Source organism: Acanthopagrus latus, chromosome 1 (assembly GCF_904848185.1).
Source record: "Acanthopagrus latus isolate v.2019 chromosome 1, fAcaLat1.1, whole genome shotgun sequence".
In the NCBI taxonomy this organism is placed as follows: domain Eukaryota; kingdom Metazoa; phylum Chordata; class Actinopteri; order Spariformes; family Sparidae; genus Acanthopagrus; species Acanthopagrus latus.
This window is the reverse complement of record NC_051039.1, coordinates 6,685,052-6,712,777: the sequence shown is the minus strand read 5'-3', so window position 1 is coordinate 6,712,777 and position 27,726 is coordinate 6,685,052. Positions and strand designations below refer to the sequence as shown.

The 27,726-nt window shown below is 39.9% G+C and overlaps 1 protein-coding gene across 19 annotated transcripts in view; it reads right to left on the bottom strand.

Moving 5' to 3' along the window:
- The window catches only part of grin2ab (glutamate receptor, ionotropic, N-methyl D-aspartate 2A, b), a 128,383-nt gene that overhangs the window by 76,614 nt on the left and 24,043 nt on the right, over positions 1–27,726 (bottom strand). For all 19 annotated transcript variants that reach the window (XM_037115210.1, XM_037115154.1, XM_037115218.1 and 16 more), the window contains 2 exons: positions 4,599–4,823; positions 4,337–4,495 (listed from right to left, as the gene is read on the bottom strand). In XM_037115210.1, the coding sequence (XP_036971105.1) occupies positions 4,337–4,495; positions 4,599–4,823 (384 nt within the window). The remainder of the gene's footprint in view (positions 1–4,336; positions 4,496–4,598; positions 4,824–27,726) is intronic.

The following is a 27,726-nucleotide window of genomic DNA, read 5'->3' as shown; positions in this document are numbered from 1 at the left end:
CCCCAACTGAAAAGCAGCAAAAAATATTCTGGTTTCTGGGAAAAACAAACAGCAGCTGAGCTCAGAAGTCACAGTGTGTGTAAACTCCAGGAAATCCTGAAAAATAAAAACTGTCCTTTTGAAAACACGAGCGGTCGTTGCAGTAAGTTACTGGTCTTGTTTATCACAGTTTTCAGGGATGCCTGCAATGCCGGCTCCTGTTTATGTGATGGAGTGTGTTGGGCTGGGTGGCCAGCTACTGATAAAAATGACAACTGGAGAAAGCCTTTATTTGAAATGTGACATAATCATGACAGTTAAGTTAGCATTTTGGCGGCTTAACACTGCTTTAACACCAACTATTTCACACTCTCCCTGCCCACCTCCACGTATATCCATTATTTTAAGGCACTTGCCTGCCTGCTGAAGTTATTTTTCTGTATTTTCTTGGCACCGTCTCCTTCCTTCTGTTTCTCGCTCTCCATCTAAAACATGATGTGTAGACTATGACTGCACTGAGCCTGGATAACTGAGGTAACGGAGGATGAGCGGCTCATTTTTCACTCCTATACTATAGACTTGATTGCGACGTTAATCGAACGTGTGTGTGTGTGCGTGTGTGTGTGTGTGGAGACAGAGAGCACAGGGCTCTGTCTGCTCAGGCTGCAGAAAGCGCAATATTGTTTGTTAGCCCACAGTAATCAGGCTGAATTGTTACTAGCCCACTGGGATTTCTTTCAATCCTCCAGATTACCACTACACCACTGACAGCAGGTATGAAAGCAACAGACGCACAGCCAAGACACATTACATGCAGCCAGATTGTTCTTTTTTTATTGCAAAATATGTTTGCAGAGGTTGGTCTTTTCATCCGAACTGTTCAAAGCATTACCATTTATATGTGTACCATATTCTGTAAACCACGAGAGGAGCTCATGTAGCTGAGGACAGAGCCAGAGGAGGGTTAGTGTGTCGAGATCATCCACGCAGTGTGCAAAACGTGTGTCAACCTCACTGAGAGTCCTCATCACCTCTGGAATAGATTTGTCACCAGGCACGATGGGACCAGGCCACGGCTCATCATTACAAATGATGCTGAAACGATGTATTGATTAATGGCTTTGTCAGTCAATAGAAAAATAATTGCCTTTCTTGTTATATTAATGAGGCTGTGTGACCGAGTTTTCTTGTGGACTGCTTATTCATGAAAAAACATTTACTCTACTGGAGTATTATTTTTCTGACAACTCTTTACTTTACTCCCTACATTTTGACACAAATATCTGTAATTTCTACTCCTCTACATTTTTCAAAAGAGGCTCATTACTTCGGTTTTAACAAATTTGTGCAGAGTTAGTGATTATTTTTATTTTTTGTCATTCCAATTTGCCTTCCCACCATAACATGACAGATTTCAACTTAACCCAAACGCAGCAAGACGAAACCAGATAAATGACAAGACAGACAGAGAGGGAGACGGGAGTGGGGAGAAAAGGCGTGTTGGTGTCTCTTATGTGCAGAAACCCTGCAGCCAACAGCCTGGATTTTCTTATTTTCCTCATTTTTTTACTGCTCGGGACACTTATTTACTTAAATCAACCCAAAATGTTGGTATTTGATGTCCTGGGAATGAGATTCACAAATTAACTATCTTTCTGGAGTGTTTAAGAGCAGCTCAGACTAAACCTACTGATTCTATCTTCGAGTTTAATGGTCTTTGTATTATATTAAAATGATTAGGCAGAGTTCAAGCACACTGTGCCTCTCACTAATAGTGTATAATGCAGCCTGTGCAGTTTCTTAATATACTCAGTTGACTTGCACAGAAATGGTCGGTAGACGTTCCTTTTACTTTCACTTGAGTAAAGTACATGAACCAGAACTAGTAGAGTCTTGTTCTTACACAAGTATCTGTTCAGAGAAGGTGTGTACTTTTGCCACCTGTGGAACTCAAAACACACAAACACAAAATATGATATGATACAGCAAACACACACTCACATACTCCAAAAATTGGGATTATATGAGTATTAGTAGGAAGTCCAGCCCAGAGGGGTCCACTGGGTGTAAACCACTTGATTAATCCCTTAATAATGTCATGTACTGTTGGGCGCATTATCATTGTATTCATTCATAATTTTAGCCTATTTATGTGCTGTATGCTAAACAATGCAATTAATTATGTATGTTTGTCTGTTTGTTTTTGCACAGTCCACCTTAGCTGCTAATACACAGCGATAACTCCAAATCATATCCAATCAAGGTGAGAACTTTGAGTCCTTGGACATTTCCTAAATGTTTGCGGATACGTCGCAGTTTCTTTATTTGATTATTAGACTGGGCAGAGTTTAATCCCACTGTGCCTCTCAGTAACAGGGTATAATGCCACCTGTGCAGTTTTAAATTGTGTCTCAGTGTTACTGCTTAGAAAGATAAATGTGTTTCCTGCTGTTCATTCCCACATATTATCTGCACCGAGCAGTTTTGTAGACTAAAAAGAAAAGGTTGATTAATCCTGAAATAATCAGCAGGTAATGAAAACAATCCTTAGTTGGAGTCCTAATCCTGACAGCAAGAAAAATCAATTATTAGGATACAATGTCCTCCCACAACTTTCCCCCACATATTCTCACTACGTCCTTCTGGCAGGTGCAGATAAGTGAGAACTACCACGACAACACACAACTTCCCAAAAAATCTACCAACAATGTTTTTTCAGCAATTTGCAGACTCTCTGAGCTTTTGTACCCGCCTGATGGTGAGCTGCTGTTCACCTTAATTCAAACCATGTGGGAGGACTTTTTAATTTACAGAACAGGCCTGCAGGAGCAGTGGTGGGGGGCCGGTTAGTTACAGGCCAACACACACTCATGTTCACACCTGGGTGCTGCCAAGAATGACCGCACTCTTGTGCTTTTGACCACTGAGCAGATCAATTAGAGCAGTCGGGGGTTAAGTACCCCGTTTAATGGCACATCAACGGCAGCGATTGAGGGTGGGAAAAATACAATTTATGTATTTCCCCAGTCGTTACAGACGCAGTGGGAGCTACAAGCCAGTGACCTTCATGATGTAACCTCTCGCCCCTCCACTTCAAGCCAACTCTCACTTTCTCTCTTTTACCTTACCTGTCTTGTCTTTCATCACACATACACACACAAACAAACACACACACACACATATATATACCGCATCCTCCATCAACTAGTACTTCAAAAGGCAGTATGTGCTGCAGTTATTGGTTCCTGTGTTTTGGTTGCTGTGCCCTGAGAGATTTAAAAGCTAAAGAACCTGTTGTGTTTTTATCAAAGCTTCTTCAGTCTGTCTGTCAGCTGGCGAGGTCTACAGAGTCAGTACCAGAGAGAGAATTCAGCTAAGAGAGAGATGTACATCCCAAACTTTGCAGAGAGCATCACACCAAAATAAAACAAAAATCCAATCTTAAAGGATATGTTCTCCTTTTTCTTTGAAGGACTGGAAATCAATTTTTCTGGCATCCTACTGAGCAGAAGATGTGATACATACAGCCCGGCAGTTCTTCTCCTTTTTTTCTCTTTGCATAGCCCAGTTTTTGTCCAAAAAATACATTATTACATATTTAAACAATGTTTGATCATTTACAGTAAAAGAAACATGTACCAGAGAATACTGCATGCTCTATGCAAAGACTTCTACTGACCTTATGAATACTGCACTTTTAAATGTGAACTATGAAATCTTTAAAAAGGGGGTAATTAACATAAAATAGCTTTGGGGGATTCTAGCCATCAATCCAAAGTGTTGGCAGTGTTTCTGCTCTATATTTAAAGAAAACATAAGCTGACAGAGCAGCCGTGATACCACAAAGAAGCTTCGAAAACCTCATGTTGTGTCATTCTCTAATCCACAACATGCTGACTACAACATCCCCTCACAGTTTAAATGTGACGTAAGTGTGCCATGTACATACTCAACACAAACGACCCAGAAATGTACATTAGAGATCCATTTTAAAAGAGATTGAAATGTAACATTTATCAAAAAGCTGAGGTTTAACTTTGTTTTATATTCACACCAGCAGAGGACATAGTACCTTAAAAAAATTATTTATTTTTTGTGGTTTATGGAGTCATTTTTTTATGCTGTAGTGTTGGAGTTACTCTCTAAATACCAAGTCTGTCAATGAAAGTCTGACCTAAATTTCTAACGTGAAAAAAAAAAAGTGTAGGTTAGAAAGCATTAACCATTATCCTAACATTTAAATGGGACCGAGAGACTGGATTACAGCTCCCTAATCTCCACAACACAAACAGTGGATATCCAAAGAAGCAGGAGCGTGTTCTGTGTGCGTCGCTGTCTGTGGTTGTGTGCCACTCACCTTGTCAGCCATAATCATAGAGGAGCCTCCATGAACTCCCAGGACTGGAAGTTGCGTCTGAACGGAGAGGAAGTCAAGGATCTGGGCAATGGCCTCCTGATCGGTACCATCGGCAAACACGATGCCGTGGAGACGAGTGCGTGTGAGGAGCTCACACACCTTGGGACACAGTGAAATAAACTCAGGTGTCAAACAAGACTGTGTGTGTGTGTGTGATAGATGGTTTGTGTGTGATATCAGTGACAGGCTCAGCATTTCTCACCTGTGTTATCACAGACTTTGGGTCAGTCTGGTTCATTCTCATTATTACCACAGAGACGTCGAGGGCATCATCGGGGCGCCGAGGTGGACGGAGCTGCTGATCGGAAAGATGGCGCGTCTGGGCCATGACCACACCCACACTGAGCCCTGGAGGCTTCTGGGACGCCACAGGCACCATCATCTGGGAGAGTAGGAGCAACATCCAGCCCACTACACCCATCATACCCTGAGAACACACACACACAAACAAACACAAATGAACTACAAGCAGGGAAAGCAGATCTACATTTCTAAATCAGGGGCCTCAAAGGGGCCATGAAGGGGGGTCTGACTGCTAGACGCCTAGCTTTCTGAATTCTGGTGACTTTTTATGTATGTAAATAACCCATATAACAGCAGTGTTTCCTCTGTGCTCATTCAGGAGTGGTGGACTATCACAGCTGGATGAAATGGGAAATGTATTCTTATAAACTAATGACAAGATAAAATAAGAAACACACATAAGAAGAACAACATACCTAAATATAAAAACAATAGTCCACATATGAACTGTCCATATCTATATATTGTCATATATTATTATAGTCTATGAATATAACACAGAGAGATTAATGAAGTAATTTCCCTTTACTTGTGTTATACATTGATATATACACATCCTCTATGTACTGCTGATAGTCTTGCACTTGCCAAGGACGAGATAATCTCCAAAGGCACTCCCACCTGATTTGAGAACTCAGACACAAACAATGTACATATTTCTCATCTAATAAAAAAAGATTTTATGGTTGCAGTTCTTAAAGGTATTTCTGTCCCTTCCAGGGTGTCTGGTGTAGGTGCAGTGCAGTATTTTCGAGGCAGAGGACGTATTTGAAGGGGATTTCGTGGGTGAAATCAACCAAGCTATGAGATTTGAGCGACAGGGGCACTTCAGTTGCCAATCAGGTTTCAGCTGGGGGCCAATATCCTCCGGATCTCTGACCCCAAAGAATCTGTGAAAGTTTGTCTCAGGAAACAAAGCAATCTCAATCCTGAGTTTAGGTCACAATATTTTGTTCCCTTTAAAGGTTTTTGGCTGCTACCATCAGCCTGTCACGGGTGCAGGTGAGACATACTGCATATTAGTTGGCTGTGGCTGAAGAGGTAGAGCGAGTCGCCCAGTAATAACAGGATTGGTGCTACAGTGGGAACTGAGCAGTTCCTCTCATGTCCACATGTCAAAGTGTCCTTGAGCAAGAGGCTGAACCTCAAATCGCTCCTGAAGGTCAGAACAGGAAGAAGCTTGCTGCCACCTGTGTGTGAATGGGTGAAGGTTAAGCACATTGTAAAGCACTTTAGATAAAAGTGCTTAATAAATGCAGCCATTCACCTCTTACCATGCACTAAGGGGAGTCAGGTGGTTATAAATGCGGTACAAAAAACACTGCTACATTCTTCATAAGGATGCTTAAATCTTATCAAAAGAAAAATCCTGGAAAAACAGCTTTGGGGTGATTATAACTAACTGTCCTGTCAGGACTTTCTAATCCCACCACATGTGTTTACCCAGAAGGCATAGGAAGGGTTGAGAACAACAAGCGTGCTTCATGTCCTGAATACTACCATCAAATGCATAATGGATAGGAAGAGAGAACTGGATTAGGTTTGCAAAAGGTAACAAGATGGAACTTAATTTTCCTATTGTTTCTTTATTCAAAATACCCACATTACTACTGCCACTCTTTAATATTTCTGTGTAAATGATAACAGGCTCATTTATTCCTTGTATCCTACAGCACCAGCAAGATTTTCAACTCCTCGCCGTCTTTGTTTGTGTCGTGGATACTGATCCTGGACACAGATACTAAGAGTCTTATGTATTCTGAACATGTCTTTAAAAATGCTGTGAGCTTTGTAAAATGACCCACTGGGTTTCTCAAGGGCTGGTTTGTGTTGTCTTTGATATATATGAAAAAAAAGTGGGACTCAGATATGTGACTCGAATCTAATTATTAGTGCAAGTCTCAAGTGCAGGAGCGGAGATTATGATATGATCATGATAGGCACAAACTGAGGCTGAGAGTTTACTGCCCTCCTTCTGTCCTCCACTCCTCAAAAATCACTTAATTTCAGTTCCAAATTGGGCAACCATTAGGAGACCAGGGTTAAACCTTATTTTTGCTAAACCGCTAATCGGGCTTCATGAGATGCCCTAAATCTCTCTTCCACTGTCTGCCTTTATTTGAACATTATCTATGCCTGTAGGCAATGTTCAAAGTAAAGTGCCAGCTATTAATGGATAAAATAACCCTGAAATAAATGTAATCTGATTTTACCCCAGTCATGGGGATATGAGGGAAAACAGTCCAAATCGCTAAAGGCAAACAAATGTCTGAATCAATCAATAACATTCACTGAGATGAGAAATAACATTTATTTCAGTTCTATATCCAAATCATGTTCTAGTCTAGTATAGAGAAATTTTAAGCTCCTGTTCCTGGTTCAGCTTAGTCCGTGTTACCTTTTTGCCCGTAATGTGAGCAGATCTAAGAGAAGCAGATGAGTAGAGGAAATGCAGTGTGAAACGCCTCGGGCTGAATGAGAGCTAATGAAACCATGATGGGAATGCTACGTTGCATCTCAGCCAATTTTTTACACCACTACAGTCCAGCAGAGCTGAAAAACACCCCGGGAGGAAACATCACGTCCACAAAATTAACCTACTGTCTCCACATCTCTTCATCCTCCAATCTCCCAGTTTTTCTATCTTAGCATCCACGTCTGTTGATCATCTCTATCCACTCATTTCTCTCTTAATGTGATTCAAATTTTTGACTCTCTTCCTCTAATTCTGCCAATCTGTCTTTTCCGGCTGGGTTAGTGTGTGTATCTGATCCATGTCATCTCACACCCGGTCTAATCAGGCCAGTTAGTCAAGTCAGTACTTTCCCAGCTTGCTCTCTCTGCCCTGGTGCCCACAGACTAGCCTGCAGCTCCAGCAGCACTTAGCATACGCCGCTAAATCACACACCACTACACTCCTGTCCCAGGGAATTAGTGTCAGCTCCAACCAATGGGACAAGATTACACTAACTTTCCCTGGAGTTAGCATCAGAGCTAACATAACTAGGATCCGGAGTGTGCTGTGCCACAGCTTCCAAAATGGTCAATGTTGCTGGAAAAACACTCTGGGTCACTGCGCGTTCTCGCTGTCTTTCAGGATTTGCATTTGTGCTTAAAATCACATCCGCTGACTCCAGTGATTAGCTTCCAAAAGAGACATCATGGGGGAGTAGCTGTTTCCCACTGTGTTAGCATTTATGCTAATATTTCAAAGAAACTGAAAAATGCAAGACTTTTAATAATGTAACAGTATTCAGCAGCACAATTCTCTAGTATCCTCCCAACACTGAAAAAGGTGTTCAGTCTGTAAAAACATATTTTAAAGGTAAGAGACTGTTCAATAGCTGAATTACAAGAACACAACGGCCTGACAGGAGCTTTTGTTTGTGCCCAATTTCAACATCTGTCCTCAAAGTGTACAAATTTGCCTCTCAGCGGGAAATTAGTCTGTTTTTATTTTCTCAGACAAAATTAATTCGAGATCTGTGAAAATGATGTCTCTGTCAAAGCTGGCAAAGACAACACACCCGGTGTTCAAATGAGGGCAGGCATTCAGAGGCCCTCAAGCTGCTTCAGTGACAATGAATCAGAGGACGTCTTTGTGCGCACTGTAACACAACCCAGAGTCATTCTCCTCGGATATAAGCACATCTTTTGGTTCAACAATGTTAGCCCTAACTCTTATTAAATGAAGCTCATGTGGGTGTAATTGCTTAAATCTATCAGTCCACAATTTTGTTCCTTCATTCATCGCCAATGAAGCGGCTCCACATAACGTCTCTAGATGACAACACAAATTAGCCTCCCGGTTACGTGGGACTTGTTTCCCCTAAAAGATCTTAAAGTGATACTCGGTCCAAAAAAAACGTGTCCTTTAAATAGCTCGGTGTTTGTGGGCTTGAGATGTGTCTGTAAAAGTTAAAAGTAACACTCGCTGGGAACAAAACTAATTTTCAGTGAGTTTTTTTCATGGATTTCAATGGCGAACACAAAAAAGTACTGCCACCTAAGTAAGAGAAAATGCCACTACAGACTACTCTGTGTTGAGACCCATCCTCCATCCAAGTTTCGTGGAAATCTGTTCCATAGTTTTTGTGTAATCCTGCTGACAATCCAACAAGCAGACTTAAAACATGACCCCTGTGGCAGACGTAACAAAACAATACCCAGCAATACATGCAAATGAAGTGTCGCGCTTCAATCAACTGAAATGACATTGCATTTTTACCCAAACTATTCATTTCATCATACTCTGATCACAGAAAACGTGTTGTAGTAAATGCTTGCATCACTCCTAAATTTATTTCATAATAAACAAAGGAAAAAGTCAAACTTCACATTAACATTTAACCTACAAACTTATGCCCGTTCCATTAGGTGAGATAACAGATGTCTGTGCAGCAGCTGCCACCATAAAATAATTTGATTGCAGCCCTTTTTCTATTACAGTTCTACTCTCAGTTTCAATTTGGTTTGTAATCTCCATAATACCCAGTTCCAAACTCTTGATCGTCCGGGCCAGATTTATGTACATATTTGCGCACACAATCTGCATGTTATTAGCTTCTGATTTACTAAAGCAGGAGATAATTATCAGTAACTGGGACCATGTTTTTAGGTGCACTCTGCATATAAACCAGATCCTCCAAAGATGCAGCTCTGTGGTGATATGGAGGTCTGATGGGGTGATAAATCCTGCAAGAAGTCAAGCTTAGTAAAAGAAAATCAAATGCAGTCATGTAGAAATTAAAATTCCCAATAAATGAAACTTTACATTTCCAAACCATGTGCTTAGTACCCTGATTAAACTCCAACTGAGAAAATAATTTGGGCATCTATTACTATAAAATCATCTTAATGCCAACGCAGAAGGAGTCATTAAAAGTTAAAAAACACACGTCATCGCAGCTATGTGTCAAGCGTGCAGGCGGCAAAATGCATTAGCTCAGAGGATTTCGAGTTCAACTTCAGGTTAAATAACCACAAAGCCACAACTCTCCATCCCATCTTTGTTTAATGGAAAAAAACGGCGGAATATTGAGTGTTTTTTTTTTTATTAATACTGCACAACTTTTCTTTCTAAGAAGCTGTCAGTCTAATTTCTCAATAATTCACTGCAGCTCTCCTACACATGTTTTTGCTGTCATGGTGATTTTTGCAGAATGCAGGGTTATTATTTTCTGTCTCTCCCACCACATCTTTTCCATAATACACCATTGCAGCACAAATCAGCACTTGCATTGTAGCAGCAAAATCATTTTCCCTTTAAACTGACCCTTAAATATTGGGGGAGCACTGATGTATGTGCCAGGATGTGCAGTCAGCCACTTTCATCAAATCTCTCCCTGTTATGTGTGGACGCCTCCTTTAAATGCTAAATGCATTTGCATGAAGAAGAGAGGCACACTTCACTGATCGCACGCTAAGTCTCAGATGACAAGCAACTACGCTTCCAGGCCGGTGCACCTGGTTGATAAATAACATGCGAAACGCACCACAATGCACATCGAGTGAATTTCATGTTGGCTAGTGCTGTCGGTTTTGAGTTTGCTAAACAACCTGAGTTGACAGCGTTGGCAAAGTTAGCAGTGTTGTCCTCGGTAGCTAACAGCCGAGGCATAATGTGTGTTTGATGCTCAAATAAATTCACGAACTGCATGGAAATTACTTCATATGAATCAGAGGGAAATGAAGGTTTTTTTTTCTTCTCTGTTTTACAATTGTTTGAAACGCAATCAGAAAACTGGACCCAGCTTTGCAGATGCATTCAGAGAATAGCCTGAGCCAGAATTCAGAGAGGAGAGTACAATAAAAAAAAAGGAATAAAAGAAAGTTGAGGAGGGAAAGTACACTTTCCCCTCTTGTAGTGAGGACATAATGTCTCGTTTTAGAGGGAGGCAGTTCAGTGTTATGTTTGTTGGCCACCCACCTTAATTGTTTCTTAGTTTTATTTGGCCGCATTAGTGCTGTGAGAAGTTCGCCAATCTTGTCACATTACCCGGGCATTCTGTGCTACGTTATGTCTCAGTCGGGTAAAAAAAAAAAAGAAAGAAAAAAGAAACACAGTGCAGATGGTGTTGTGACGTCTTGGAGGGCATATTGGAAAATGTTTTAAAAGGTGTGGAATCTGTGGAAGAAACATTTTGCCTGCTTTCAGTGTTGTTTGTATTTTTGCAATTGGCAGCCGTTGGAGAGGCATCCTTCAGAAAATGTCTCGAAATCATTTCAACAAAGTTTACTAACATTCCGTCAGCTAACAGAAGTGCACTGTCACCATGAGGACACAATATCAGCACATAGCATGGAGTGAAACCTGTAACAGCGAACGCACCGCGGTGAGACTGAAATACTAATGTGTGACTGATAGGAGCGAAAGCAGACACAGTCGGTAAGGTCTTGGGCATGCAGGGTAAGAACATCAGGTACAGTGTGGAGTTGGTAAACAAGCAAACCATGACATCTCCCTTCAGCGAGGAAGAAGACCTATATTCATGAGGACCGTACGTTTAGGACATTTAATACATTTCTAAAAAGACTGAAGCAATCTCATTTGACAAAGTCAGAAATCCCAAGTTTCAAGAAGATACATGACTGTGAGAAATGAACAAGAAAAACTCGGGAATTTTGTTCCTGATATGTGCATGTGCAATTGAATGGAAAAAAACAAACCCTGGGATAATGTTTCTGAAATGAGGGGTTTAGAAAGAGATGTTGGAGAGAAGGCTGAACAATCTAGCAGAGAAGTACTGAGGGAAGGTACAGACACATACATGCACATACACACTGCACGTTATTGTACATTTATGGTTTAATGTTTAAATTGTGTCTGATAACATTCATCCAATTGTCATTCACTACTTAATCACTTTTAACTGATAAGGAATTGTATTAAAAAGTCACTAGAAATATTGCACTTGCAGCTGATTATTCATCTTCTATTAAACTGAGCAGCTATTTCTCTACAGCTTGAATTAGTTGCCTCAGTTATAATTAATGCCAATGGTTTTTCCTCTATTCTGCTATATCCAAACACTGGCAATTTTTTGAGACTGAAACTGTAATTGTGAATTAGATGTATGTGTGTAAGAGCTATAGTATTACATACAGAGGGATTAACAGACTGAGTGACACTGCACTGACAACAGTCACTTCTCGGTAAGACAACTGGCAGTTGATTTGCATTGCAGATATAAGAGAAAAATGTAAATTTCCTTCTGTCATTTTCAGACATTACTGTAAAATTCAAAGATATGTAGTGAAACCTGGTGGTCAGGTCTGTCTGAGGTTTCTACTGGGCTTTTTTTAATGTACTGTGTTGCTTTGCTAGCAAGTATCTACACAACAGCAACATCCTGGAATAACTGGTAGTTTGGGGTAAACTCCAGCTGGCTTTTACTTTAGCCTGTGGCCCGATGGGCTCCAACCCAACGTTAGTAAAGGTGCAATTAAAGGTGCAAGATGTGGGGCAGTATATCACCTGATCAACTTCAAACTGTGTCTGACTTTAGCTGCTGTTAGCTAGCGGCCCAGACTGGGAACCCATAGCCCATCAAAACCGTCATTTCTTCACATTCTGTTGTGAAATATTGAAGCATCACACATGCATTAGAGATGAATATCTTTGAAACAGCACAATAAAAAGACAAATAAAAGATATGGAGACTAGTGTGTAATGCAGTTATTGTAAACAAACACTGTGATTTACTAAATGTATGCATCTCAAAACTTTGCTTAGCAGTATATTCTTTCTAGGATAAAGGCACTAAAGTTGATGACACAACTCTAAGGTAGACGGCTTCTGATCAGTTCCACCCTGATCCTCTGCACAGCATCCATGGAGTGCCACAAGGCAGCGTATTGGCCCACCTATACTATTTTTTTGCTTTAAATTGTATTATGTACTTGAATCCACCTTGCTCAAATTCGTTTTTTCTCATATGCAGATGATTCAGCTGCCCTGAAGTTAATCTTAATAGAATAACAATCTGAATGTTGGACAATAAGACCAAATCTATTAGCTATGACTTGGATGTCAAGATAGGTAGAGAATCAGCCTGTTAATTGCAGTTACCTTATTCTTGACAAGAGTGGTTGCTTCTTCTTGGTTGTTGGTGATTCAAAAGAGTCTAGTTTGTACTCAAGGATGGCTGTTTTCCGCCAGCTGGAGACACAAGAGCTTTGTAGGCAGGATGATGAATAGGGATGTCATCTTCCTACATAGCTAACTACCAAGCCACATTCATTAAACAAACAACAAAATGGTAACAAGGGTGGTTGGGATTGATGTAGCTAAACAACTTGTTATGAGTCAGCTCCTGAATAGACATATATGTTTGCAGACTAACTTGTAGCCAGTGTTGGATCTTTAATCAATTACTCATTGAACATTATTCACAGAGAAAGTTAAAGACTTTATTACTCAGTAGACAAAGTAATCCATTACATTACTTGTTATATACAGCGCACTTACAGTAACATGTGCCTTCAAACAACTAGAAATCCACCACACCCACACAAGACACTTTTGTATTTAACTTGAACAGAAATAGAAAACAAGACATTGTGGTTGAACAAGAAGGCAGGCCTACGAGTAGGAGAGATTTATTGATCCACTGTTTTTTTTGTTTTTTTTTTTTGCGACTGTGCTGTTAAAACCTTAAAACACCACCGCAAAGCAGCACAAAACAAACTTGTTAAGGTCCCCCTCAGGCTGGAAGCTCGGATTCATGCTGCCAGGTGTCAGTTCTTACAGCCTCACAGGCTTCCAGTGGAGGACCGAGTGTGTCGAGTTCGATTACATCCTTTTGTCAGTATCTATGTTACTTCACACATCTACTTCCTCGAGGAAAATAGTGATTTGTTTTATTCTTTTATCTTTTAATGACAGACATTAGATGTCTGTCTTTACCTTGACTAAGGTCAGTGGGCTGTGTCAGCTAAAGGAACAACAACTAAAGGAACAACATCCAGTCCAGGGCTTCATCTTGCTCTTCCTGGAGTCTGATATGTTGTATTTTACAGTATGAGAAACCCTGTCAACCAACAAACCAAACAAAACACATCTGATATTGAGTAAAATGACTACCTGCACTTTAGCAAACATATTTTGTGAACAAGGTCAAATCTATTCTGTTTATTATAGGGGAACAACAACAGTACACTTAAGATATGAACAACCTTTTCTTCGTAACTGAGAACTAAACAAAAAGAACACAGCCCACAATTTCCACAACCCTTTTACAACTACTAACACAAAATGAAAAAGAAATGCTGTCAATTAAGTGCAACTTCAAAGCTTCCCCTCTGAGTAATCTTAATACAGGTACACTTTCACATCATATACTTAAGTGTGTTTTTTCTGACCTGGGAGCAGCAGGGGTTTATGTTTTCCTCAGATTGCACTGCATTTACTAAAGCACTATGTGTATCATTATCCACCCACCCAGACATTGAATTGCAAAACACAAATGTTTGTTGTCTTGATTTGTCGGCAGAATATGGTGGAAAGGTCTTGTTTGAAATATCATTTTTATTTGCTTAACACTGATGTGAATTCGGAGTGCCTTCTCGCCTGTCCTCGATAAAACCGCCTTCTCTGCTAGACACAATCTTTTAAAAGCCCAACAGCCTTTTTCCACATCAAAATTTCAGCAATGCAGAGAAATGTGTGTACGTAAATGTGTTAAGGGGACACACCTTTGGCCAGTTCTATCTTTTTTTTTTTTGTTTTTTCTTTTTTGAATGTTTGGGGTGCGTGTGAAACCAGGGGAACAGAAAAATGTCCGCAAGAGTTCTGTCATTCATATTTTATTGGTAATAAATGTGAATAAACAAGGACAATGCCAAACACAAGAAAGGACATACTGCTTTATCCATTGGGGGACTGCATTGTGTGTTTTTGTAGCTGCGTGTGTGTATGTCAATGTCTTAGTGTCTGCGTTTGACTTTGAGGGTATTTGTGTTTTTGTGCTGCAGGATGTGAAGCAAGAGAAAGACACAACCCCTGCGGAGGAGACTAAAAGGCAAAAGGTGCGGGTGGGGCAAGAAAAGGGTAAGAAAGGGCATAAAAATAAACTTATTATGAAGCTGTGCCAAGATGGGGAAGTGTAAAGTCTTTCAGGCAGTATAGTTCTGACCTTGGAGAGACAGAGAGAGAGAGGACATATTGTGAAATAACTTGATAATTTCATTAGATTTCACATTATGGCTGCCCTTTGCTATTTAGGATATGAAGGCCCAAGAATTGTGGTCTGAATGTTTAATCTAAAATAATTACAAAACCAAAGAAATATGTCCTCGTCAAAGAACATGAAATGTTAGGTACAAGCAACAAACTAAATGAAGGTAGTAACCACATGACTGTTCAGAGAATTCTCTGCACACGTTCAGAGGATTTGTTCGTTTCCATGAGAAACCTTTACAGTAAACTTAAGTAATTCAAACCTGTATGTTCAAACCAGAAAAAAGAACATGGCCCAGTACGATAACTTGGGACTGGGCCATCCTTATGAATATACAATGTGATTCTTCTTGCTTTTAATTATTAAAAAGACCTAAAACATTAAAATGACACAGGGCAGTTGTAGACAATCATAGCCAAGCCTTGTTAAACAATCTGATGTAATGATGGAATAAATTCTCCTTTGAATTTTTAACCAAAAACACATGACAAGTGCACCGCTCTCTTAAACAATCTATTATTTATGAAAGTGAAGACATTTATTAATCCACCAAATGTCGTCTATTGCTGTTAATAGGTTAAGGAAAGTAAAATATACTGATATGATATGACATGTTTCAAGCCAGACACATGTAGGATGACAAAGGGTTAATAGCTGCAGATGAATTAAATTATGGACATTTGAGCTGGTCCTAATCTAATCTGACATCATGAATTGAAGATGGCTTGTGCACACACAGTAGCTGTGTTTAAAATAACTGTGGTGTATTTGATTTTAAAATCATGATATTGACATATGTTGTCACATAGTAACATTTCTAGAATTGACTGAAAGCCTTAAGGGTTAACTCAGAGCCTAATCTAGCAAATTAAATATCTGACACTTACATCACATTGATGTAATAAAATCTTTATATGATTATAATTGCCATTGATTTTTGGTCATTGATTTCCATTACTGCCCACATTAGCCTGACATAACAAGACATAAAATGGAATAAATATCACAGGATAAACATTACGGCAACAGAAGATTCGTCTATCAGTAGACAGTAGACGTACTCGTATCGTCTAGATATCTGCTGGTATTCACACCACCCACTTCTACCACACGGAGAGAAACAGTTTCTACAATCAGACCATCCATCAAATTTTGGGGGTTTCAAAACTTCAAGCTTTTTTTTTTCACAATCATAAATGACCAATTTATGAACAAAATCCAATGCTTGGAGGAAAAAAACTAAACAAATAAGCACAAAAAAAGAAACCATCCAGATTCAAATTACCATCTATAGAAATTAATCATCAAGCTTGCCATCTCTATTATCTGAGGGAATCTTTACATTTTCAAGTCTCAAAGTCACACATGGACCAGCTGAGTCGCAAATTAAAGCTGCCATAACAGTATTTTCTTATCAAAATAAGTGTTAAATAGCTCTGCATTCCAACAGTAATCACTGTTGTAAAGTGTGTGGTCAGTGACCCATTATCTCCACCCCCTGTTCATGCAGCAAAAGAGAACAGAAAATGTCTGGTATCCTTGCACACTTTAAGACAGGACAGAGAACTCGGCGAACACACAGAGAGCAGGATCCTCCTGTTCTGGTACTTATGCCAGCAATGGTGGAACAGAGTGAGCTACAGATACCAGCGCTCCTAGCCGGTGAGAGCTCATACAATCAAGGAGGCAAAGAAGAGCTGCCACCAAAAAAAGAAAGAAGTCGTAAAAGTATGGTGATGTAAAGAGGAGGGAGGGGATTGCTGATTGTCAAATGGACAGAAAGTTAGCTAAAACCACAACAACACTTACAGCAGCTTAAAGAGAAAAGTAAATAAATAAATGAATGAAGTGATTGCGTCCCTATTGGCCATAATCCACAGGCATCAATTGCTTGTACCAAACAGAACACAAGACAACTGGGAGGAATATTAATAGTCCAGCTATGTGCAGGTGTCTAATGTAAAGCGTCTGGGGTCTGATAAAGTCCATCCTCGACTATATCTAAATTAAATTAATCTCAGTGTACTCAAGGGAGTTTGGGGGCTCTAATGAGTTATGGATTCACTGGCATATAACATCAAATATAAAATCGCTGAGGTTCCGAATACCTCCTCTGGAATCTGACGGATATTCCTCCAATAAGATTCCAGGTGAGAGCAGGACTATGCATTTTAAAATGACTTGTTTTGTTGGCCCGGCACTGCGTCTAACAATCTCAATCACTGGTTGTAGTATTTATAGTGTGTTACTTCTGCTGAGGCGTAATAAAGTATCAACAAAACGCGTCCTACAAATCCCCTCCAAATAAGGGAATTTGTACTTTTCCACTGTATTTGGTCGACCATATGCCGTCCCTCCCCAGAGAGAACTCTATCACTTTCCCTGTCCAATTTCTCCTCAATATACAGCGCTTCTGATTTTCTATTTTAAAAAACTGTTGGAAATATTTTTAGGATTGTATTCAGTTATAGGCAGATATATACTTGAAGTCTTGGTGTTCCAGATTATGGTCTTGCCTCTGAAAACTCCTTACTACTTAAGTGCCTCATTATTTATCACAATGGAGGAAGCTGTAACACATTTCCTTACACATGTACTAAATCTTTTGTCGCTCAAATTGGCATGAAATATCCCGATCGAGGCACACCACCTTTGTAGTTTTGAGATTCTCTTTATATTACATGTTTTTTCCTTCCGAATCTTCAGGGACAGGTAACTAAATGGATTTGTTCTGTCCAAGAGACTTTTGACTTGTATTTCATCAGAAACAGTTGCTTAAAAGTGTGATCAGTCATTGCCAGCTCTAGTTCTTTCCACCTAGCAGTCTAGCCGTGGTTGCATCAGCATATGAGGGGCCTCTAATCTGACGCAGACAGATGTTTTGCTGCACAGAACTCAAATGGTTTGTTACACAGAACCATCTGGAAGGCACCACCATAAACTGTTTGGAAAAAGGCAAGCACTTTCAAAAAATACTTAGGGACTGGATGAACCATCTGTCTATCACGGACTAACTTCAACCAATTAGATTAACCAGTTGGTGCCACTTGGTAAATCGAACTCGCACCCAAGCCTGCATATACTCTCAAGTTCTAATATAACTGATGCTATAGCAACATCTGTGCTAACCTCGTAAGTCTGCCATTGGTGTTTCCAAACAAAGTTGCTTCTCTTGCTGGTCGTCACATCTAAATCTCAGTCGTAGCTGCCAGTTGTTCCTCCCGTGATCCGGATTGGTTCAACACCTATGTGTTTGACAACAGGCTGGAGGCCTGGCAAGATAGACGGATGATTCCAGGTGCCCCACAAGATAAAGATGACTCAGCTGGACTACGTATTCTAAAAACCACATACGCCGAAATCTCTTCTTTTTTTTCTTTTACTTGAGTTGAATGTTTTAATAGTTGATTCCTGGTTCTCTGCGATTCCCTGAATACGAGTTTGTCCCGTGATGCTGTTCAGCTGTAACTTCCTTCATATTTAAGGATGCAATAGAATGCTATCTTCTTACATACAGCATTCCCGTAGTTTGGATGAAGTCCAACAATGATCATGGGTAAACTTGCAATTTTTTCCCAATGGGTTCATAATTAAATCTGAGGACTTGTTTCTTTGAATTGATAGGCTCCCAAATACCTCCAGGCAACACATCAGTTTAGATGGGGACTGGGTGGGTTGTTCTAAATATATAAAAAAAGACATCATCTGCAAATAATGCCAGCTGTGGTTTCCCATGATGGTTGAAAACCTTTTCATTGCGATGCTTGATAAATATGGCAAACAGGAAAAAAAGAGACCGTACATCCCTGTTGTTGAATTAACGGGGCAGTAAGGTCCCCGTTTACTTTAATTCTGGCTGTTGGTTTGTCAAATTATGTTTGAATCAATTTAATGAAATCCTCATGAAATCCAAATGTATATAAATTTAATATAAAAATGACTGCATTAAATGCCTTTGGGCATCGAGGCTGATCTCATTCTCTGTGACAGGCTGTATTATATGTTAAGTTATTCTATGTTTGTCTCTGCTTAATAAAACCAGTTTGGTCCATGTGGATAATATCTGGCAGGCATTTTTCAATCCCCCCCTTGTTGTAATAGATGTAATAGAACACTCGATTATCTACATTCACTAAACTTGTGGGTCTCAACTTATCACATCATTGTCTATGTTTGCCCTTTTTAGGAATAAGGGAAATTGCTGCCTCTCTCCGAGAGGGAAGATTTCTAGTTTTTGAAGTACCCAATTATAGGCCCTCATTAACGAAGGTAACTTATCCCTCAGCACCTTGCAACATTCAGAGGTGAAGCCGTCCGTGCCAGGGGAGCTACCTGCCTTCAGTCTTGTAATAGCTGGATTAATTTCTTCAAGTGTCACCTCAGCTTTAAGGATATTATTTTTGGTGTCTGTAAGATGGAGTGAGTGTAAAAAAAAAAAAAAAGACAGTCTGAGTCACTGTCTTCCTTTTGTTGAGAATACCTTTTTGATAGAATGACACCAGACACTGTTGAATCTTCTCAAGTTTATGTTCAATCTCTTTTGTCTCAGGGTTTTTTTATTTTGTAGAGGAAGCTGCCTGCTTGTTTTTTTTATAAGCTAATATAAAGGCTTTGTCACTGACTCACAATTTTTTTGTTTGCGAAAACTACTTCTTACTTATCGTATTTCCTGTGTGTATATTAAATCAGTGTTAAGTAGTTTAACTGCATGTTCAATATTTAGGTCCATACTGTCTTTATGTTCTCTAAGTAGCTGTTTTTGTTTTAATTAAAGTTTATTTATTCTTTCCTGTTTTTTATACTGGTTGGCATTGCGATAATATTTCCCCTCATAACTGCCTTAAATGCATTCCACTCCCATAGCATCGACGTCTCCACCTCTCCCATATAATTTAAATCCAAACAGGCTTAATTTCGTCCTCTAGTGCTTCTTTGATTCACAGCCTATTAAGTGTACTTGAATTAAGCTTCCATAATGTATGGTTTTCCAGTTAAAATCAATAGTAAGACAGAGGGGGGCTATGATCTAAATATCAATATTTGCTATATCACAACAAACAAACACGTCTCTCTATATTACACATTTGAAAATAGTCAATTCGTGTGTATGAAGAGTGGGGATGAGATAAACGGCTCTAATCTTGGCCTGCAGCATAGAAGTTCCTTCACATGTCAGCAATTACCATTTCCCACATAACAGTATAAATATTCCTATTTGTCTTCGTTCGTCTGGTATTGGCCTTGATGAGTCCAGTTATCTTTCAGAACCACGGATTAAAATTCCTGAATTTCAAATATCAACCTTGTCACTATTTGGTGGGGCATGCATAAGGTAATCAGACTGCCTTCCAGCTTTCCTTTAATCAGCACATACCTCCCTTCTCTTTTCTTTTTTAAGTGTAAGCGCATAAGTGATCAGATTGATTTTGTTGCCAGATTTATGTGATGAGTGGTAGACATTTTTATACCTTGATATTGCTTGTCTTGTGTGTTCGGTTTTATTCCAATGTTTTGTTTTGTTTTTCCATTGAATAATACTTCACCACTTTCCAGTGGATTGTGCACCTCATTCTCGTTCAAGTTATTCATTTTCATCCCTCACATATTCTTCCCTTTTCAGTCCTGTTTACTTATTTTTATGCACTGAAAACTTCCACCATTCCTCCACTGTAAAGTTCTCATGAAATGGCTCAGAAGAGCTATTTGCATCAGCATCAGTCCATCAGTGATTTCTGTAAAAACAAGCAGCTAGGGAGGGGCTTTCTGCAGTTATTTACTGGCTCTTGAGGGCATCATTAGTGCTAAATGTGCGTTATCCCACCCTACTTTGGAGCTAGCTCAACTGACTGCCCAGACTGACAGCTTCCAGTGACTGGGGGGAAATAACACAACCTCTGAGAGGATGGAGGCCAGTTTGACGACAGGTAATACAGTGCCAAGTTGGTTTACTCGCCAGGTTCAGCAAATAGGACCAATTATCAGCCAACTGTGGCTCCATTTAGCAGCACTTAGCAGTCACTTTAGCAACAAGTTTACCAGTAAAAGTCCATCAGGAAACTCCATAAATCAACTTGGTACTGTTACTGGCCTCCATTGTTCTCGGGGGGCTGTTTATGGACCCCATTCAAAGATGTTCATTAGGAGACTGCTGGTTAGCAGTAACGTTAGTTAGCAGTTGCTTTAGCAACTTGTAAAGCTATCTGTCCAGAGTTGGAGGACATTAGAAAACCTCTTCTACATAAAATGCGATAAAATCTTAGCCAAATCACTTAATCTCGTTCTATAGTCGAGTTTGGTTTATCACTTAATCACTTAATCTCGTTCTATAGTCGAGTTTGGTTTAGGATTAGTCACCGACACTTTTCTATCATTTTCCAATTACAGTTACAAACTTGTATGAACCTGCAAAACTTGTACCATTGGTGGGCCTGATACTGGCCTGTAGTTGAGATAACGAGCAGGTAATTTGTTATAAAAACACTTAAACATCAATTTTGCCTTCACAGGAAATTAACAAAGGACTGTGATAAACATGATTCTTGGAGCTGCCAAACCCCAGGCCCTAACTATGACCTATAAATCTGATTTAGTGTAGTGTAAAGGGAAAGCCTTTCTCAAAAAGGCGAAGTACCCTCGCCAATGTTATTGGAAGTTATGGAGTGAAGTCCTCTGCATGTTTCAGCCTCCCTTGTTTCTCTCCCATCTGGTACAAAGATTCACTGAAATGACCATAACCAGTCAGATGGAATCACCACAGATAACTCAGGGATGCCACACGTCAGTCTCACTCACTCCCTCTCATCAGCAGCTCTTGCATCTTATAGAGCCTTCACATTTTGACACAGCAAGTCATCATCCCTCTTCATTCCGGGCCTTCTGTGACGACTATCTGCTAATCTATTCAATTTAGTTCCTAACAAGACTCATGTCTTCAAAGACAGATGTCTTAATTCCCAGTGGCAGTAAGACCTCTGCTGCTTCCCATGCAGAGTTGTGTATTTTAAATACCCTCCTTCAGGTGAATCTTCAGTTTAGCTGGGTACAGAGTTTGGAATCGGTTATCTCCCTTGGTTGTTTCTTGGTCTTGGTATACTCACATTTCTTTTTCTGCAGGACCGGTGAGTAGTCTTAATCCATGGAGATCCTTTTCTTCCCCGCGCTGCAGATTTTACAACACCTTTTGCCTCTGGTGAGGGTTGACAAATCTCACAACGAGCGGCCGCGTGGGAGCATCCTCATCAGCCGGTCTCTGCTGGAGGGACCTGTGGGCTCGTTCCAGCTGAAGGAGGAAATCCGACGGCATTTCCAACAGCTCCCTCAAAAATGTGTCAGTCCACTGCACCCTGTCCCCTGACTCTGAGCTTTCCGTAACAATGGCAATTCAGAAACAGCTCCTCCTTGTGCAATTGTCTTCCTAATAACATCTTCTCTGAAGTTGCAGCAACCTATCAGGCAAGGAGAGCAGTGGATCTCTCCTCCACCTGGTTAATCCGGCTCCCTGCATTGATCAGCCTTCCCCCATTTTCTCGATGGATTGGCCAGGGCTGTCATTGCCATTTCATTGCCATAAGCTTCTCATTGCTCTCCAGCCTCAACTTTCTGCTGCTACACTATCCTACTTTTTCAACTGGGCTCGGCTAGTGTTAGGATTCGCCTCTCTGAGTTTGCACTGTTGGAAGACATGCAAACTTTGTGTCTTTGTTTTTCCCTTTGCGGGACTTCGTTTTTGTCGTGGTGACCCAATCTCACGCCACTCTCGGATCAATGATTTTAAAGAGGATAGTGCAATCAGGTTTGGGTAGGTTGCTGCTCCACTGACAAACAGTCACCACATCAGTTGCCTGAACTGGAAAGAGAGACTGACATTTCAAGTTACCTGCTTCAATTCATAAATACATCCTGGTGCTAAACTCGACATGCACTCTCACAGAAACAATGTCCCTCTCCCAGAAGTATTTATTTGTTATGGAACCAGGCAGTGTTTATTTCCCTAAATTTGTAACTTAATAGGCAGCAGCGTTTTGCATCGAATAAACTGTGAGACTGATGTGAAAACATATTAGGGGATTTACAACTGAGAAGTGGGGGCGAGCATCCCTCATCCTCATGATGGCTATTAATTAGGACTTCAACTGTTTTAAAATCCATCACTGATGACGCCTGTGAGAGACCTGAAAACACTCAATCACATGTTCTGTTTTATCACTGTCGAAAAGCAGTGGCACCACGCTGTGGATCTTTCCATAATGGTCGTGTCATGTTGAAATAAAAATACATTACTGAACATTCAAGTAAAAAGATCTACTATTACTACTATCTACTACTTACATAGCTGTACATAGCAATGCAATAAGCCATCACTTTAACCAACAGCAATTTTGCAAATTCTCTGTCTGAAATATTACACTATAAAACCATTTTAGGTAGTTGGTCAAGGCATACATTTGATGGCATCTGTTCCAAAGCCTCAAACATGGGATCTGTCCTTGATCGTACATCTCTGGTCATCTCTGGGCAACGGTGGCTGGTCAGCATATGTTTTCTGATGTGTTGCACATTGCTGTTAAAAAACTGCACTTGGCAGGAGGAGACAGAGGCTTCAAGTGTTCCCACATCAACAGATGCCCTGTCTGGCTGAGACAGCACCTGTCGCCAGCGTGGAGGGGAGCATTTTACCTGGAGTAATATATTTTGGATGATTTGTGGATGTTTTGGGAATATTTTTGGCCACTGCATCTCGCTGCCTGGCAGAGTTCTCAACAAGATCATGGTGAAAAAAATGAATGTAAACTGACTACACGCTGACACACTAAATCATGGAGTGATCGAGGTCCTATTCATGTGGAAATCAGCTATCATTTTATTTGATGATGCCTTAAAAACTTGACTACATTTATGGCAAGATGCATCTGAGCTGCTTTGCTTTCAATTTGTTTTTAATATAGCACATTATCAGAAGCTCAGATTCAGTTTTTTTTTAATGTTGGTCATACTTCTCAATAATTTATTAATATGCTATACGTTATGGGCATTTATTGGTATGCAAATGTTTTTTAAATTGGGAACCCAAGTACACATATTGCAGGCTTCTGGTTTTGTTTGCATATTAATCAAATCAGTGAGTGTGTCTCCAAGGTAAGCGGCATACCCTCGCAAAATTGGTGCACTGGGGTGTGAGTATAAAAATCTACTTAAGTACCACGGTGCACCACTTAAATCAAGGCCTGGGCTTTATAAAAAATGCAGTTACTATCTAACGGATGTACTGGTTGATCTACAGTTATATAATTAAAGCAATAATCATCTTTATATAGTCTATTTCAGCACACTGTGCTTCACAAAAAGACAAATAACTCATAAAAAAGTCAACAGCAGAATCAATAAAAGCAGAGTCTGTGCTCCAAGAAGTCTCCTCGGTGCTGTGTTTGTACAAATTGGAGACGAGAGACAGACCTTTGTCTGAGGCAAAAACACTGTTACACCACAGTTACAGCTGTCTAAATGAGAAGAGATAAAAGCTTGGACGACTTAAACCAAATCAATAATGGATAAAATAGCTTAACTCTGATAATATTACACTCTTTGAAGATGCAAACTTTAGCAACACATCAAAAAGAGAGGAATTTGCATCTAATCATTTTCTCATGTCCTTCCATCTACCTGCCAATGTGCCCTTGAATATTTATCTATGGAGGTGAAAAACTTATTTGCATGTACCCCATCAAAACATTTTATATTTTATATCATATTTGCATTAAGCAGTAGCACTGCTGTCTTATCAGTTGGCATGACAGTGATTGTGAGTGACAGACTGACAGTAGGCTATGACACGGACAGAAAAGAGCCACAAATGTATGGCAGCAAACCTTAGCTTGCTGGCCATAATGTCTACAAGCATCTGTCTCACGCAGACCTAGGACTTATATCTGTATGTAAATGCACATAGACCATATAGTTAAAATGCTACTGAATTGGCTAGACCACATGTGTATGTAGTCACACTCGCATTGTGATAGGATCTAAGACAGGTATAAATGCCATCCGCAGAGTTAATCCACATTCTTAAAAGAGAAAAGTCATCCCAACTATTTAAAAGGTTACCTACAGTGAGTCCACCCCTTCGTGCATTCGCAGGCAAACGCAGCATGAAAAGCTACAGATGACCTCTGATAAGCAAAAACCACTCAGCTGCTTTGCTTCCCTGGAACACAGTGCTTGTTGACAACCAGAGTAAAGCCCCTCCAGAGGAGGACTGAATTTATTTGTCTTGTGTCCTAAATGAAATTAAGAATGAGGTTCATTGTTTTGCTGTCGAGTCCAGGGATGCACTTTCTGCTGATTTCTTTTGGTTGGATGATTATGAAAAACTTAAGATGTGCTTCAGGAAGGGAACCTTTTACGTAGCAGATTTTCTTTGTCAGGCTTCGGAGAGAAGGCAGAGTATCTTGTTGAAGACAGGACTGCAAAATAACAGTTGACACTTGATTTTTGAGCTTCATTCCCAATTCGTCAGATACTGATGCTGTGGGATATAGGTCAGGTCGGCCGCCATCTGAAAGCCTCAGTAAGTACAAACATAAAAGAAAGTGATCCATCAATACAGTGCTGCAGGGACGGCGTATATCTGTAGACTAACTCCGAAGTTAGCATCACCCTGGTCCCCTCCACAAACGGTTTTGGATTACTACAGAAAAAAGCTTCGCAGAAAACAAAAGTTTATGATATAACATTTTCCTCAGCAAGATAATCTACACAGAGGAACATCACTTTCATGATTTTTCAAGTATAAATGTTATCAACAGAAGGAAAAATCTAACACCAGGCTTCACTGTCACCACCACCAACAGACCTAATGTTAGGCATCTCAACACAAACACGCACGTTACAACAGTGAATATATATTTTTGATCACGACGAACAAATGTGTCTTTGTATGAGTAGTACTTGATCCACTGGGTAATTTAACATTTGGAAAGTCTCTAACATGTATGCCCGATGAAACCAAAACACACAGCAATTTTCATGAGTACAAATTGTCCGCCATGATGAAACAGTGCATTCAGTTTTTCAGTCTTCACCAAAATACATTGGAACAGGCCTACTTTGCCTCATGTCTCTGTCTTGAGACTTTATTTGAAAGGGAAATGGGGATTCCTTGATACAGCTTCAAAAACACTTGAGAAAATTTCAAGTAATTAAATATCAATTTAATCACTTGTGTTCAGGCAACCAGCAAGTTTTATGACGTCAAATTAAGCCCAGTGCTTCACGAGAAACTGTTTTTGAAAGAACACACACAGAGTAGGGGTTTCATTTCAGCTAAAGTTTCTTCACTGAACTGTCTGCCAACATTAAACATGCTCTCACTCATGAAACAAGTGTTTCTTGCCTGTAACTCTTGAATCCATTTACGAGCTTCTCCCCTACATGTAACCGTTTCAAAAGAAAACCTTAACTTGAGTCACTGTTTATATCATCACTCTTTTACAAAGTTAAACAAGATGATTTAAAAAAAATGTAATTAAATGTGAATTTGAGGAAAAATAATATGGGGGAAGATAATAAGGCCACTTTACTTCTGCTGAAGCTGACTGATTAAATTCCTTATGGACTTAACATCATTGGCACAGTTAGTGCTGACTCTCTTTTTCGTAATGTAGCTGCTAGCTTATCAAGAGAATTAAATATTCTTTTTATACCTTCTTTTGGAAACAGAATGATGGTGCTACAGTAGAATGTAATCATGAAGCACCACGTGCCATTGTTTAAAAAAAAAAAAAAGCCAGACTGTGCCTTATCTCCTCCGGTGATAGTGTCTGATTCATTGTAAAAATGCATTAATCATCATTGTGCCTTGACATGTGTAATACATTAAATTGAGCGCGATTTAGTGAGACCTCACTGACAATGATCCCTGCTGGAGACAAATAAAGGGGAGAAATATCACGGATACAGTTATGCGAAGGATCTGTTCCTCGTAGCCCCGGAAAACTGAATCAAATTGGATTTAAAATGCTAAAGAATGTCTTAACTAGGCCAGTGTTATATCAGTCTGAACCAAAATCTGGTGTCTGTGAAAGCATAAAATTGGAATATGGGTTTTGGGTGTTAAGTTGGCCAAAATGACAGGACCAGGCTGGCCACACTTAGCCACCTCCTAAGCCTCTTTTTGAGCCTGGAAAAACCCTGAGACTGACAAAGTGAAAAAGGCATCATTTAAGGTAACTACTAAGCCTCCTAGGAAGCTGGAAATGTTCTCACTCTCAAAGCCATATGTTGTGCTTAATACTAATCAAGCTAATTCAAAAGTCCACTATTCAAACAGACACAGTGGGGGGTTACAATCCAAAATGAAACATCCACCATCTTGAAAGCCTTAAGCTTTCAACTGAAAGATGAATGCTGACATCAAAGGGGAGCACATCTGTCTGCATCGTTTTTTCTAACAATGACCACTGACTGCCAATACTGAGGCTGAGTTACTGACTTTTAAAATGGAACATAGACGTTTTAAGGGAGCATTGTTTGATCATAATAATAAGTGTTCAAATCACTACAGTACGATGTTCCTCTCAGCTCTGTGGCATGTTTCAGCATCTGTTTCGGTTCACTCTCTCCACTCTCACCATCGTTGTTTCCCGCCCTGATGGGCAGCTTTTTTAATTGAGAAATATTGCTGAATATTTATTCAGAGGGAAGCTAGAGGCACATCTCAAAATAAATGCTACTGTTGCTCCATGTCTGTTGGATGTGTAAATATGCTATTGTTTGCAACAACAACTTTATAAGGTGTTAATATGTCAATGTTGTGTTCACAGCTTGATATGCTGTGAATTGGCCAAAAAT